We start from the raw sequence: 16,513 nt of genomic DNA on the forward strand, positions 1-16,513 counted from the left end.
GAATGTTAAGCATAAGAATATTATTAAAATAATTTGTATTATTAAATAACCAAACATTGTAAAATAGACGATTATATTCTTAGAATTAATAAGGTTAAGCAAGTGTCAAATTAGCGAATATTATATAAGTACATATTTTACATTTTCTTAGAATTAAATTAAATTGTAATATTGCAAGTATTAGTAAAATAACAAAGAACAAAACATACAAAATAGTTTAATAAACGAAATATAAACATATTTAAATATACATACAAATTAAAGAAAACGATCATAATATAAAATGCATATATATATATACATATGTTTTTATATCCAAAAGAGCATATTTATAACCAACAGAGCGGTTGAGTGTGATAATGTGCATATATCAATGAAAATGCAGTCTCTTTGCACACATATAGTAAAAGGACTCAAATATTGAGTAATTCCTGGGTTTTTAAAAAACCAGTAGAACAAAATTTTTGTGACTGATATTTTGTTCGACATGCACACTCTATGTGTATATACTCTTTGCTACTACTCATATACGAAATTCTAGTTTGCGTTATCATCTTCAAAACATCCTGTTCCAATGGATATTATTACTTGTTTCTGTTAGTGTTGTCAAACTCCAACCAAAACTAGCAAATTTGGAAATAAGAAATAATTACTTGATAAGATCTGTTTAATGATCTTAACTTAACTGGTAACTTATGGGTACAGGTAACTTATGGGTGATTTCAAATAATAACTAAACTCAAATAGATATTTTTTAACTCCGTTATTTTTAAACAGTATAAGTAGATATGTAGTTTTACGTTGCATTTTTAGTAGTAAAATAAGTACATTCTAGGGGAAACTAATCACTAAAACAACTTTCTAACAATTTTTAGTAGGAAATCAATATATGATATATCAGAGATAGAAAAGACAAGTAAAGTTATTGTTAAAACAGAACACCATTATATTAAAATAGATAGACTTAGATTAATAGAAAGGTAATAATGAAAAAAATTTGTGTCCGAATTTTATTTTAACTGTGAGATTAACATAACTCAGTCATACAATACATATGGGCAAGGCAAAAGTTTGACTTTGGTGAAGATATACTGTCTTCAGACCATTTTAGGAAGGGGGGAAATTTAGAAATTAAAAAAATTTTACCCTATCATGACTATTATATATATACTAAGGTGCCATTAAGGTATATGGACAATTTTTTTTTCGTAAAATCGGTTGACGGCACCCCCCAGATTGGTTCATTTTACTAAAAAAATAATCTATGTATAATTTTAGTTCAATTGGATAAGTGGAAATAGTGCCCCAAGAGCCCCAAAAATTGAAAAATAACGATTTTTTCCATGAAATTCATCTTTGATTGCTTATATCTCCGACATATTTAATTTTACATAAAAACTGTCTGCCTAAAAGTTATAGATCTATTAAGAATAAACAATTCACTCATACAAAGTTTTTCTGTATTTCTAATAATTATTGTGTAAAAGAAAAAATAAGCTGAAGTCACTCGTTGAAATAGTTTAACATTTGGGTTTTCAGACTTGCAAATCATAGCATGAAAAACACTTTTGAGAATAACTTCGTAAATGTGATGTCTGCAAGCTAAATATAAAAGATCTTTTTGTAAATGTTTTTCAATAATTGAAGAAGTTCCGTTAAAATGACCAGTGTTTACAGCTGTCGTATCAAAAACTAAAGCTTGCACGTGATCCTGCAAACCCCATTCAAAAATTTGATTTAGAAATAGCAGATTCCAGTGCTCTTCCGGTACCATTTGTCAGTGCAAATATTTCAAGTAGTTGCTGAACAAACCTACTTAAGATTATAATAGGTAGATGGTCTACATTTTGTTTTCCTTCTAAGGCTTGCAGTAATTTCCCATCCGAATGCAAACAAACTGCATTTAGCTCACAAACTCTAAACTGCTTTCTTAAGTTTTTTACTCTTTGTGATCGTTCATTTATTGGTATTCGTGCCTTTTGACAAAAATTCTTGTATAGTTAATGTAGCACTTTCCCTTAACCTTATTTTAACCACATACATGGTAAAAAAGAACTTTTAATGCTTTCCTATTTGATGATAATTTACTACCAGTCAACCTACTAGAACCAGTCAACCTACTAAACTGGTAGACAATACGATTTTTACGAATACAGTCGAACTTCACAAATTAGAACTCTCTGAAATTCGAATCTTCCAGAAATTAGAATTAAATTTTGTAAAGCATTAAACGCTCTAAAATTAGAATTAAAAATTCTAATTTCTGAGCGTGTTTTTTTTTGTATGGATTTATCTATGTTATTTCTGTTCTTTTAGCAGAAATAGATCTGAACAATACCAAATGTTCTATACAAATAGAACATATTGAAAGATATAATGATATAATGTGCTTGACAAAGGATCTACATATGAACCCAGTAGTGTTGTTGAGTATTCAGATAGAAGATAATGCGGGCAATTTTCCGATTTTCGAAAATTAATGGCACCCTAATATATACCTATCATATATTTTCTTGCCAAAGGCTAATGCAACCCCAAGTAAAGAGACAACAGAGGCAACAAGAAGTCATGGAGGTACTCATATATGGGCAATGAGATGGCATATAAAACAATATATCTTACCAATTTTTGATTTTTGTTTTAGTTTGAGCTATGACAATTTGTGTTTTGAGATATGAATATCAAAATAAGATATGATATGAATACCGGTTAGAATTATTCTATGTTAATTTGTAAATTGATACTTGTCGATCAAATTGATGTTTATATTGCCTAGTGTGCATATAGAGAAATTGAAAATATGCAACACCATTCTCTCAAAATACCGAAATCAAATTTTTTTGTTAGTCGCTCAAAAGATTTGCTTCCATATAAAGTTAAGTTAGTTAGTTTCATCATACTAACGGTTAATTAAAGTTGGAATGACAATTATTCTAAATTATCTGTTAAAAACTTATATTAAATGTCATTGAAGCAACAATTCTGGATGGAGAGTCGTAAGGATAAGTTGTACTAAATCATGTATTCCCATCATAAACATAACTTATAAGTCAACTAACCGATGTCTTAAAGTATACTGTTAGTTTATAAATGGAATCATACTGTATTTTTATATATATAATTGTTTCACTTTCTTCTTTTAAATATTAATACACCTGTTCTAGTGATACACGTGTGTGGGACATTGATTGCATAATGTTCTGTCGCCTTATTTGGATTTTATTAAATTTAATTAAATAAAATTAGTTAGAAACAGAATTACAATCATTTTAGTTATAAATGGAAATTCCACTTCTTATAGATTTCAGTATTTACTTATTTATTAGTGTGTTTATTCAATTGTTAGATTCTGTAATTTTGCATAATTTTCCACTCCAAAACTCACAAAAAAATATGCTATAAAAGGTAAGACTAAAGTTAAAATACTTCAGATCAAACATTGCCAATTCGCAAGTCAGGAAAATGTCTTATAAATATATTCTACACGTAGCGCTTTTGGTTCTTACTTGTCTCGAAGCAGTACGTGGACAAGCCAGAATTGTTGGTGGTACAACAACGCCAATAGCTGAAAATCCTTTTGTCGTAAATATACGTGATAATGACGGAAATTTGGTATGTGGGGGTACTTTAGTTAACCCACGTTTTGTTGTTTCTGCCGCAAGTTGTATTAGGCCATATAAAGCTAATCAATTAACAGTACAAGGTGGTGCTCAATTATTCTCAGAGGAAGGTGTCAGGCGTGGAATCAATCGTATCATATATCCTGCAAACTTTGATAATGTAACCTTGGACTATGATGCTGTTATGTTAAGATTGGTAACTGAAATGACTGGTACCAATATTGGGACTATAGATTTACATACAACTGGAGTTCCCATCGGTGCTACCTTGAAAGTCTTAGGATGGGGAGAATTAACTGAGAGTGGCCAAAACTCAGATTCTTTACAATCTGTGCTTGTTGTTGCAATTCCAAAAAACGATTGCTTGCAGTCATATGAGTTAACCCCGACCATGTTTTGTGCTAAGGCCCCAGGTGCTGATGCCTGTGAAGGTGATGGTGGTGGTCCAGCTGTATTGAATAATAAACTTGCTGGTATTATTTCATGGGGATTCGGTTGTGCTCGTCCTGATTATCCTGGAGTATATACAAGTATTGCTAGGCTTGCACCTTTCATTAATCAAGCTATAGCGAATAATTCATAATTTTTTATTACTTTAATAAAGTAGTATCATATTTTTATATAATGTAATTATGTAATCTATTTAAGTTTTATATAGAATCAATTATGAAAATTTTTTTAATAAATGAGTTCAAAATGTTTAGGTATATTTTTTATTTGTCTAGTGAAACACTTTTGAACGTCGATCGAAAGCACTTAAGTTTTAAATTAATTCATATTAAATCATATTAATTAAATTTAATTAAATTTCTTGAATTGATCATGAAGACCATAACAAGTCCGGTTCTGTGTCGGTCGAATGTCGAACAGTACAAATATGAAGCACGCTGCAAAAATATAAATCCACGGTATTTTCATCCATCCACCATTAGAATTTTTTTTTAGCACATCAATATTTAGATTTATATGGTGTGTACTTTAAATTGCCAAGTGTCCTATCCCGAGAATTAGATAGCTAATATGCCAATTTTGCATTATACTCAATATTTTTATTTTCAAAGTTCCATCTGCTGTGTCATTAAATTTATCCTGTAGATTCTTTTAAATTAATGTGGAGTCATCGGGAAGAGTATTGAAAATTTCAAATTCTTGAATTAAAATAAGAGTTGACACGAAATTAATTTATTTATTAACACTATTTCTGAGAACAAAAACGTCTTAAAAAGTTTAATTTTTATATAGTATTTAATGATAAATTCCATTTAGAAATAAAATGTCATTTTTTGTGGAAAATTGATTTAATGGTATTATGGTGCGTATGAGTGACGTATGATCCGCCTGATAAAATATTTTCATTAAATACTGCTGAAAGCAATTTTTTGTTTTAAGTAGAAATTTTTGGTTAATCTAAATCAAAAATATATAATAAAAATTATTCTATTTTAAGCAATAGTTTTTTCCTTTATTTTTAACACGTTTCAATTTCTTACTCTTCTCGTACAATGCTTAACTATAACTAACTCGTTTCATACTGTATGTCAAAAACTATGTGTCACTTTTAATTTAGCGTTGCCACAGTTCGGCCATCCTGACCCGCAATCGTCCCGATTGAACCTTTTCGATATGAATTGCCAATCCATGGCTTAATATTTGCCGCTTCCCATACCCCCTCATAAGGTATCTGACTAACTTGGAATCCCTCTACATCCTTTACTAGATATCGGTCATTAGGTAGAACTTTAGTAATCCTATAGGGTCCTTTATATTTTGGCAAAATCTTTTTACTGGCGCCTGCCTCACTAACAAAATTTTTCACAACTACATATTCTCCTTCTTTGTATGTTTTCTGAATTCTATGACGGTCTTTAAGCGATTTATTATAGTTTTGATTTTTTACAATTTGATCTGAAGCCTCTTTTCTTACTTGCCTAAGATCTCTCAGAACGTCATCAGCCCTTAACTCGTCTAAATTTTCTTTCAAATAGTCCACAACCATTCCCTTTTGTCTAATTCCAAATAATAGTTCACTCGGTGTTATTCCAGTACTTCTATGAATCGTGTTATTAAAAGCGAACTCTATATCAGGCATAATTTTATCTAACGAAGCTGTATACTCTGCGTTAGTCATTTTAGCAATCATTGGTGCTAAACTCCGATTTATTCTCTCTACTTGACCATTCGCTTGTGGCGAACCTGTGGCGATTTTTATATGTCGAATATTACAGCAACTAAGAAAATCTTCAAAGTCTTTTGATGTAAATGCACTCCCTCGATCGGAAATAATAATATTTGGTCTACTATACGAATTAAAATATGATTTTAAACACCCTAAAACTTCTCTTGTGCTAGTTGTTCGCGTAGCATACAATTTAACAAACTTAGAAAAAGCGTCTACTATCAAGAATACATACTTCTTTTTAGAATTTTTAATTTTAACTGGACCAAAATGATCAATGTGGACAGTTTCAAAAGGGACTAAGCCCTTTGGAATATTGTGTAAATACCCCTCGTGCTTTCCGCACTTTGCTGAAAAAGTTATACACTTTAGACAATTGGCGATATGATCTTTTATTTTTGTTCTGAGTTTCGGAAACCAATAAGATTTAAGTATACATAGAATCAGCAACTTTATCGCATCCGAAATGTCCCATATCATCATGATAAAGCTGTAGTATATTCCTCTCCATATTGTTTGGCACATAAAACAGTATGGTGTTTCCTTTCTTTTTATAGACCAACCCATTTCTCATTTCAAAGTAACTACTCTCTTCTTTTTCTAATTTCTTCCTTATCTCATTAATTACCGCATCTTGGTACTGACATATGGATAGATTTTGTTCAAAAGTATTTTCTTCTAACACTAGTATATTCGTGTTTCTACTAAGTGCATCTACGTGCTGCATCTTTTCTCCTTTACGGTGCTCTAAAGAGTAATCAAAATTTTCTAACTCCAGGGCCCATCTGGCTATCCTGGGATTTATTTCTTTTTTGTTTAAGGTTAACGCTAATGAATGACAATCGGTTACAATTTTAAATTTTATTCCATGTAAATATATCCTGAATCTGCGTAGAGCATAAATAATAGCTAATGTTTCTAACTCGAAACTGTGATATTTTGATTCATGTTCAGTTGTTCTTTTTGAAAAATAGAAAATTGGGTGAAGCTTACCATCCCCCTTTTTTTGTAACATTATAGCCCCGAAACCATGTGAACTAGCATCACAGTGTAGTTCTGTTTGGTCTCTTGGGTCGTATATCGCAAGAATAGGAGCATCAATTAATTTTTGTTTAAGAGTTTCAAAACATTCTACTTCTTTTAGTCCAAACTGAAAAACTGAGTTCTTGCGAACTAAGTCATATAATGGTTGTGCCAATAATGAAAACTGTTGAATAAATCTTCTAAAATATGAACACAATCCAAGAAAACTATGAACTGTTTTAGCGTTATGCGGCACTGGAAAATTAACAACTGATTCTATATTCTTCCCGTCAGGTTGTATCCCTTCTTTAGAAATTATATAGCCTAGATAGTTTATTTTTGATTCCATGAATCTACACTTATCTAAACGCAGCTCTAATTTATTATTTACTAGTCTGTCGAACACTTCTGTCAAAATTTGTAAATGTTCGTCAGCAGATTTCGTGGCGATCATTATATCATCTAAATATATCGCTATTTTTCCTGATCTGATCAAATCGTCAAAAACTTGGTTCACAAAACGTTGGAAAACCGAAGGTGCATTTCTTAACCCGAAAGGCATTTTTAAAAATTCAAACTGTCCTAATGGAGTTACGAAAGCAGTATATTTAATAGAATCCTCACTCATGTGCACGTGATAAAAAGCACTCTTTAAATCTAACAATGAAAATAAAGTTTTACCCGCCAGTCGATCAAGTAAATCGTCGATTAATGGTAGTGGATAGTTATCTTTCAATGTGACTTTGTTCAAAGTTCTGAAATCTACGCATAGTCGGGTATCACCTGTTTTCTTTTTAATCAGAACAATAGGAGATGCATACTCTGAATTACTAGGCCTCACAACTTTTTTTCTCATTAACTCGTCAATAATTGACTCTACTTGTTGCTTTTCGTGATATGATAGCCTACGTGGATGGTATTGGAAGGGTTTATTATCATTTAAAATTAATTTCATTTCGCACTTTATCTCAGGTTCATCTGGACGTTTGCGGTTTACATAATCTTCATACAACATATTAAATTTCTTTCTAGTATTGTAGTCAACATCACTATTATTAACACTAATCTCATGAATTGGTTCATGGTATTCAATATTCATTAAATCGTTAATAGTATTTTCATCACAATCTTTATTCTTTTGATTAAAATTAATTAACTGTTCAGTTGGATCATGTTGTATTACTAATTTTAATTTAGCTTTCTTCAAAAAATCTCTTCCTAATAGAACTGGGTAACTCATAGTTTCATTAGCTACTATGAATAATTTAAGATTTATTTTTTTATTATCATATAAAACTGTGCATACTATTTGTCCAAGTATTTGTAAATGACTTTTGTTTACATATACAACAAAAATTTAAAATTTTACATTTTTCTTGATTTATTAACTTAACAAGTGGCACGAACTGTTGGCGTATAAAACTGATTGGACTACCAGTGTCAATTAATGATTCTAAATAAAGTGACTGATCAATATTTGAATAATTAAAACTAAATTTTATATTTCTTACGTATTCGTTATCACCCTCAACAGCGTCGGCATAATGAACTTGCGTTTTCCTCATTGAGCAGTCAGCTGCTCGATGTCCCATTTGCGCACAAACGTAACACGCCCTCGGCTCCCGCTTTGGTTTGCGGCATTCAGCTGCAACATGCCCAAGAGAGTTGCAATTATAGCAACGAGTCGATGCAGAAACCACAAAATCGGCTGATGTTGATTTTTCATTCGAAGTGTTCTGGCGAACAGTCAATGATTGTTTTGGTGTTGCTGGTTTTGGAAGACTTATTTTGTGGAACGCTTCCAACAGTTGGTACTTGTCACGGAAACATTGTAATTTAGCTTGTGAACATAAACCATAGTCTGGAATCCCCTCCACAATGTACTCCAGCAGCTCAGTTTCTTCAATGCACAACTTACCCGCGAGAATGGTTTTATCGTAAAAATATTCTTCAAAAGTCTCATTTGTTTGCCACCTTCTGGCTTCAAATGTACGTTTCAGCTGCAGTTTAGTTGAGCGGTCTTCAAACAGTTTCCCCATATCGTTTATTAGGGTTTCAATTGGTACAGTCATTAAATCGTTTCTTGTATGTAGCCACTTTAACGCCTTTCCATTGAGTTTGTTAGAAATCAGTGCTCTAGTATTATTATCATCCAGATTATAAGCCGTTCGGATACTTTGTAATTGTGCTTCCCAAAGCTGAAAATTATCACCAGTTCCAGAAAATTCGGACAGCAATTCTTTTATAGTTGAAAAATTAACTTTATTATTTAACGCGTAATCTTTTTTTTCATTCTGTTGGCTTTCTTTTTTTAATGTTTTATTTTCTCTCATTAAAATTTCTTTTTCTCGTCTTTCTATGTTTAGCTCTCGTTTTAACAGTTTGAGCTCCCATTTCAAGAGTTCATTTTCGTTCTCCTTTAACGAATTGACTTGTGCAGCAGAGACACTGTTATTATTTTCTTCTCGCTCAATATTTGTGTTCATAACACTCATTCGACTCATATTCGCTGTCATTTGTTCTGTTATCATTTGTTTCTGACTTACAATTTCACTCATTTGATTCTTCTTTTTATGTGTTTGTATAATTTGTTGTTCCTCAAGAATATGATTGTCATCTTCTTCAGAGTTACTATTGTTGTTGCTTGCGCATGCATCGGCGTCGGCGCCAACATGTTCCGTAAGCGTCACATCATTTAATATTTTAGTCGTTTTTCCTAGAAAAACACCACGGCGTTCCTCAGGTATTTGAATTAATCGGCGAATTAATTCGTTTTTATTACCACTTGTTTTACATCCAAGCTCCTCCAACCAAGCTTTTAATTCAACTAAAGTATAAAGCTGAAGTTTTTTGATGTCAGACATTTTATTAATGTTGAGTAATCCCACTTCTGATATTTTAAGCAATAGTTTTTTCCTTTATTTTTAACACGTTTCAATTTCTTACTCTTCTCGTACAATGCTTAACTATAACTAACTCGTTTCATACTGTATGTCAAAAACTATGTGTCACTTTTAATTTAGCGTTGCCACACTATATTCTTTTTTTTTGCTGAAAAATATTGCGTATGTGTTTGGTGTGAGATACCATAGGACGACATGGAGCTAGACTTGGCCTTCCGTTTGGTATCTCTTGCAATGCATGTCTACCAGCTCTCGAAGAAATGACACCAGAACACCTGATGTGTCTATGTCCATAACAATTATTTGATTATTACAAATTCAGTTAAGTTGTTGTACATAGAACATTATTTAACTTTTTTAATAAAAATGTGTTCTTCATAAAATGTAATAATATATTATTGTTGATTTGAAAATCTAAATTTTAAAAGCAAATACAACTAGAGTGCGTTGACATGCAACGGTAGAGTAATATTATGGTACCTGGTATTATGGTACATTGATATTATCTATCATTTTTTATCATAAACAAAATCAATAATCATTAATATTACAAACGTGGAGCATCGAACATTAGCTTTAATTATACCTATAACTTGCAAAGACAGACACAATGAAAGGCTTATTTAAATAGGCTTTTAATTCAAAGTTTCCCACTCCTGTTAACTCAAACTATATCAATTAAATAACGATTTGGTCGTTTCCATTGACATAAGTTGATTTATACATGTAAAAGAGCTTTTATGTGTCAGAAAGTTCTAGAAGAGCTTTTGTTTATTGACATATAAATTGTAAGCAGATATTATTTAGTTTTGTAATGTTAACAGAAATTAATTAATTTATTTAAAAAATGCAATTAGAATTTTTTGTTCATTTACTTTTTGTTTCCAGTTTAAATATATCAAATTTAAATAATTTCCCTTTTGGAAAATATATTTCGCAATATAGCATCCACATTTTTTGTGTAATTTTCCTTAATTAAGTTGGAAGCATGAAAGCTCCTTGCGCGGCCAATCAACTTCATTAGCAAACTAAATTATATAAACTGTTTTAATAAAGGCAATGGCAACGTACTATAAGGTTTAAAAACGGCTGAAAAGATGTCTCAGTACAAATAATTTTTGTAATGTAAAAACATTAACCGCGAAACTAAGTACCATATGCAACTACATTAAAGGCTATCCAAAAGTAGTGACCGAAAGAAAACTTCTATCGAATAAGCTCGTTATATTAAAGTAAGGCAAATTATTGCTATATTTTAAACGACAAAATTTTTTCACACTTAAGGAGCATTTTTTACGAAGTAAATGAGAATTGAAAGTTCTTAAAAAGCTTAATTCCATAATGGTTTTTTTTTCTTCAGTTTTTATAAAAGCATATGTAGAGATATATATAAATGATATTGTGTTGTTCATAAAAATCGTTATTTATTGTTATTGTGGAAATGATGAATATATATGAGACTTAACACGTCAATTCATTCGCTTTTAACTGCGTCAGCTTTCAAAAATAGGTCAATATATTTTTATAACCTCTTGCAGGCGTAATATTTTTCTATGTAAGATACGCTGAATCGTCACACCAGAATGTATAATACTATATCTGCGAATATTAAAACGTGTTTCTATAACGGTTCTGCAAAGAACTGTGTGTGATACGTTTTTTAAGACAAACTTTCAGAATAGTGAGGGTAACATTTAATCTAAAATTATTGTGCACTGTCCATGAATGTAGTTTGGCTTACATTTTTAAAGATATATTATTATTAAATTTAAAACAGAAATTTGAAATAATTTTCAAAGTATACCGAACTATTACCATCCGTTTTCTATTCGAAATAGATGCAAAATAGAAATAGGATATGATATTCTTTGCTCGAAATATTTGATAGAACATTGGTAGGCTTTTCTTTAATGTAACTGTAAGTCAGAATAAATTAATACTTCGTACTAAATAGTACAATATTTTTCAAAAAAGTCTTTGACTTCTATGCAACTAGACTTGTGTGTATATTGAGTTACCACATATTGAATCATACAACAGTTAAAGTACATATTCGACTATTTCTTCTCTGAAAGAAGACATTTTTTTGACATGGTGACAATTTGTCTTGATACTCATATCTAAGAAGAAATCTAGAATACAGCATGTTTTTTTAGAATTTGAATTATTTTTTTTCAAGAAAATCCAACTGAAAATCGGATGGTTCTGGAAGGAAGACGCGATTAAGAACATAAGAATATTAAAATCAATTTTACATATTGTGGGAAGTACAATTTAGAAGGGTAATGTTTAATAACATTTTTGAAACAATATTCTTATGCTAATTGTACTTATATTTTTTGTCATTCCATGTTATATATACTATATAATTTATTTAGTAATAAACAAGTTTTATTAATGCATATAATATATGAAGCATTGTACCCTACAAAAGTTTGGTATAGATAATTTCTAGTTCCAAATTATTTCTATTTTTAAATAAATATGTAGTCAATTTATTCAAAAAATTTAATAAGATATAAAATATAGTTAATCTGTTTACTGTCTATTACTGTTGACTGTTTAAAACATATTTATTTAATATATGAGAGGGTTTTGCAGTTTTAATTCAATACAATTTGATTTTTCTCTCTGTTTTCCTATGACTGGTTTTAATCTGTTTTGGACCGATTAAAAATTGTGTCATTATTGAATATCGCTCAGTTTCAATTATAATTTGCAGTTGAGAACTTCTCAATAAAATGTGTATATATAGACAATACTTGCCTTAATGTCACAAGTTATATACACGTAATTATATTAAAAATATGAAGTAAGTATATATTAAATATGATTAAATGATCTCAAATAAACTAACATTTATATAATACTGTATACAACTACTTGAGCTCTTCCACTTTAAGACCCATTTTGACGACAAGAAAGCTACCTTGACGTATATTTCTTTCGAAATATGCAGAATAAAAATAAATTTGATTATTTGCACAAATGTTACTTATGTTAAATAAACATAATAGTGAACAATAGAGAAAAAATTTGTCTATTTCCTATATAAGCACGAAAAATTTAAATAGATTTATATTTATATAGAGCCTAACTCAAACATCAGATTAAAGTTATGTTATTGAATACATTTTTGAAATTGTCGTTGTTAATTTTTGGCTTTTGTCAATCTGTTTACGGACAAGCACGTATTATCAATGGAACTGTAACAAACGTCCAGGCGTGCCCATCATGTGTGTATATAGCGGACAAAAGTGGTAAACTACTATGTGGTGCTGCTCTTATACATACGAGGTTTGTTGCATCTGCCGCTTCTTGCACCAAACCACATATTGCCGGTGCGATGAATGTGCATGGTGGAAAGACTTATCAATTAGAAGCTGGAGAAGTTATTCCAGTTATCAAAATGATATATTCAATTAATTTCGACCAAACAACTTATGATTGGGATATATCTTTAGCACAATTGCAAAATGCATTTACAACAACATTAGCTGTACCAGCACCAATTAACTCCAATCCTTTAGAACCATATCAAGTTCTAAGGTTTTATGGTTGGGGTGAAATTTCGGAGGGCGGAAAAGTTTCAAATGTACTGCGTACAATGCAAGTCTCAGTAATGACCCCAGCAAGTTGTGAAGAATATCTTACACCACAAACAGCAAGACAATTTTGTACAAATTCCGTTTATGTAGGTGCTTGTGATAGAGATCAGGGTGGCGGTTATTATGATAAGGATGGCCAGTGGTGTGGAGTAGATATTTGGAGTTATGGGTGTGGTCGAGGTTATCCTAATCTTGGTACAAGAGCATCAGAAATTAACACTTTTATTCAAAGAGCCATCACAAATAATTTATAAAAATTTTATTTGTTACTTGTTTTAATAATAATAAAAACGTACAATTTTTTTTATTAAAAGTGTATATTTTATTAATTTAATGTTAAACGAGTCAATAAAGAAAAATTTGCAATAAAGGACATCAATAAAAGCACACGCGATCTTTTTGATTATAAGCTATTAATGATAAGCGATATATCAAAACATAAATTGATATGTCACAAAGGTCTGTTATATCGGCAAAAAGTTTATAAAAGTTTTATTTAAGATATAAAAAATTTTATTTTATTGATAACACAATTTTAAAATATTGTGCTGGAAAAAAAAATTTAAGCTACTTTTAAATTTTGTCTGTTTACTACCGAGCTTTAAGATAAATAAAAACTAAAATTTAAAAACTCTAAGTTAAAAATCCATTTTAGCACAGCTATCATACGCATTTCAGTATTAGATACTTCTGTTTGGGGTTTTAAATTGATTGAATAAATATATTTTATTCTAGTGTAAATTATCACAGTTAAGCTAACATTTATATAGCAATTTCAGCCCTTTAAATTTTAAACACTGTTTCTATGAGAACAAACATATTTTGCGTGTATTTATTCGGAGATATGTAGAATAAAAACTCATTTTATTCTACATTATTTGCACAAATGTTAGTTTTGTAAATTAAGAAATTCAGTATATAATGCAGAACGGGCTCTCCATTGCCTATATAAGACAGACAACCACGAAATTAGAACACAGCCCCGCTTAACATTCAGTCAAAAGCAATGTTTTTGAATACTTTTTTGAAGTTTTTGCTGTTAGTATTTTGCTTCTGCCAAACTGTGCATGGACAAGCTCGTATTATCAATGGAACAGTGTCATCAATTACTGCATGCCCATCATGTGTATATTTGGCGAACAAGTCTGGTAAACAAATTTGTGGCGGTTCTTTAATTCATGCATCTTTCGTTGCTACTGCCGGTACTATAACCACAGCGTATACCGCCGATCTATTAAATGTTCATGGAGGAAAAAGTTATCAACTTGAAGCTGGCGAAGTTATTCCAGTAGCTCAAATATTTTATCCACCAAATTTTGACGCTGCAAATTTTGACTGGGATATATCTTTAGTAAAATTGCAAAATCCATTCACAACAACATTAACCGTACCTGCCGTTATTAACGCTAATCCCATTGAACCATATCAGGTCTTAGCATTTTATGGTTGGGGTGAAGTTACAGAGGGCGGAAAAATTTCTAACGTACTTCGTCAAATGTTGGTTTCTGTAATGACACCAGCAAGTTGTGAAGAATATATTGGACCACAGACGGATGCACAGTTCTGCACAACTTCCGCATATGTTGGAGCATGTAACAGAGATGAGGGTGGCGGCTATTTTGATAAAGATAACCAGTGGTGTGGAGTAGATATCTGGACCTACGGTTGTGGCAGAGGTTATCCTAATCTTGCCACAAGAGCATCAGTAGTGAATAGTTGGATTCAATCTACAATTACAAGTAATGCATAAGTAAATTTTTTCTTATTTGTCCTAATAATAAAAAAAAATACATTGATTTTTCCTTGAAGACTTGTAATTTAATTATCAAAAACTTTTATTATGGGAAAGTAAACTACTTAGTCATTTTTTTGGAATAATAGTAAAATATGAGTCTAATATGATAATATGAATATAAATAAGTGTTTGATTGGATTTATCAAAATGGTTGTACCTGTAAAAGATGATCTTGAGAAAAGAAAAATATAGGTATGAAATTGAAAATCATTAATCAAATCACATTCCTTTAAGTTCCTTTGGGAAAACAATTTACTTGTTGAGTAGTAGAGACAGTTAAAGGATAATTTGCAAAAAGATTATCTTTGAAGCCCCGCAGATAAGTTATTGAGTGATTTTTTATTTAAAAGAATTAAACAATTTAGTTGCTTTAAATATTTGACAAAGAAACAGACTTATATGGTTAATTCAATTATCGAAATATTATTAATCGATACGAACAATAATGCGAAATATTATATATATATATATATATATATATATATATCAAAATTAAATGATTACTTATTCATTAACTAATATGTAATAATTAATATTATATTTCATCGATATTAGTAATTCATATTACAGTAATGATAATTAATGCATCCTTAACTTCACTTTTAATCATTTATATACTAAGCATTTATGATAAACAATATACTGTTATTGGAAACTATAATATAATAAACTATTAGAATTGCACAATTAGCATGCCTCTCTGAGTCTATCTCAGTAACTTTACAGCAAAAACTTTATGTATATTACTTATACTATATTATATATATTATTAGCTTATGTATACTATAACGAAATAATTATTGTTAAAAAATAATTATGTACCTAAGCAAAAAATATCCTATTTGGGCTTAGATTAGGTTAGGGTGTACACTAAAGACCACCTAAGCTCAAATAGTGGCCCGTTGTGATACCACGAATAAACATATTGCTCATTTGTCCAACCAAGAAAACCACTGAAATTAGCATTAAGACCAAAGCGATCTACGCATATAAAATCTTGAAAAGAACAGACACGGTTCTTTCATTTAAGTGGAAGTCAACTTACCTATTAAGCCAATAATCTTAGCTGAGCCCTAATTTTTAAAGAATGACAGCTCTGTTAGGTCGATGAGAAAATGGGCCCCAAATGTATTCACTTTCTTCTGTCCAATGATGGGCACTGACATAATTTCCTCCTCTTTTGCAAAGCCAAAGCCACGACAAAACTTATTACGTCTTTTGGTTTAACAAGAATCTTAATCTAATAATCTTAATCTTAATCTATCTATCCTAGACTTTTTTAACTATTGATAAATATTTTTAATTGATGGCCAGCTTAGTTGTTCTGTGTGTGGCACTGACATTCGGGGAGTGAATTTCAGAGAATAGTCAGTGTGTTTGCTTTGGCA

At 30.6% G+C, this 16,513-nt stretch overlaps 4 protein-coding genes across 4 annotated transcripts; 3 read left to right on the forward strand and 1 right to left on the reverse strand.

Moving 5' to 3' along the window:
- Window positions 1-3,462: 3,462 nt before the first annotated feature.
- On the forward strand, window positions 3,463-4,203 carry LOC119681136 (vitellin-degrading protease-like). The gene has a single exon (XM_038094238.1). It carries the CDS (start codon window positions 3,463-3,465, stop codon window positions 4,201-4,203), a length of 741 nt encoding a protein of 246 aa, XP_037950166.1.
- Window positions 4,204-8,184: 3,981 nt separating this feature from the next.
- Window positions 8,185-9,683, reverse strand: LOC119681153. The gene is made up of 2 exons (XM_038094261.1): window positions 8,331-9,683; window positions 8,185-8,272 (listed from the first exon to the last, which is right to left on the reverse strand). Exons 1-2 carry the CDS (start codon window positions 9,681-9,683, stop codon window positions 8,264-8,266), a joined length of 1,362 nt encoding a protein of 453 aa, XP_037950189.1. The 3' UTR covers window positions 8,185-8,263.
- A 3,157-nt stretch (window positions 9,684-12,840) lies between these two features.
- LOC119681160 (trypsin-2-like) lies at window positions 12,841-13,584 on the forward strand. The gene has a single exon (XM_038094273.1). It carries the CDS (start codon window positions 12,841-12,843, stop codon window positions 13,582-13,584), a length of 744 nt encoding a protein of 247 aa, XP_037950201.1.
- A 752-nt stretch (window positions 13,585-14,336) lies between these two features.
- On the forward strand, window positions 14,337-15,080 carry LOC119681170 (chymotrypsin-2-like). Its single transcript, XM_038094285.1, has one exon. The coding sequence runs from the start codon at window positions 14,337-14,339 to the stop codon at window positions 15,078-15,080; it is 744 nt and encodes a 247-aa protein (XP_037950213.1).
- The last annotated feature ends 1,433 nt before the right edge of the window (window positions 15,081-16,513 follow it).

Source organism: Teleopsis dalmanni, chromosome 1 (genome assembly GCF_002237135.1).
Source record: "Teleopsis dalmanni isolate 2A chromosome 1, ASM223713v2, whole genome shotgun sequence".
NCBI classification, from domain to species: Eukaryota; Metazoa; Arthropoda; class Insecta; order Diptera; family Diopsidae; genus Teleopsis; species Teleopsis dalmanni.

What these genes read in the sequence shown, in the direction of transcription:
- LOC119681136 (XM_038094238.1), top strand. Translation starts at nt 3,463, where the DNA reads ATGTCTTATAAATATATTCTACACGTAGCGCTTTTGGTTCTTACTTGT.
- LOC119681153 (XM_038094261.1), bottom strand. Translation starts at nt 9,683, where the DNA reads ATGTCTGACATCAAAAAACTTCAGCTTTATACTTTAGTTGAATTAAAA.
- LOC119681160 (XM_038094273.1), top strand. Translation starts at nt 12,841, where the DNA reads ATGTTATTGAATACATTTTTGAAATTGTCGTTGTTAATTTTTGGCTTT.
- LOC119681170 (XM_038094285.1), top strand. Translation starts at nt 14,337, where the DNA reads ATGTTTTTGAATACTTTTTTGAAGTTTTTGCTGTTAGTATTTTGCTTC.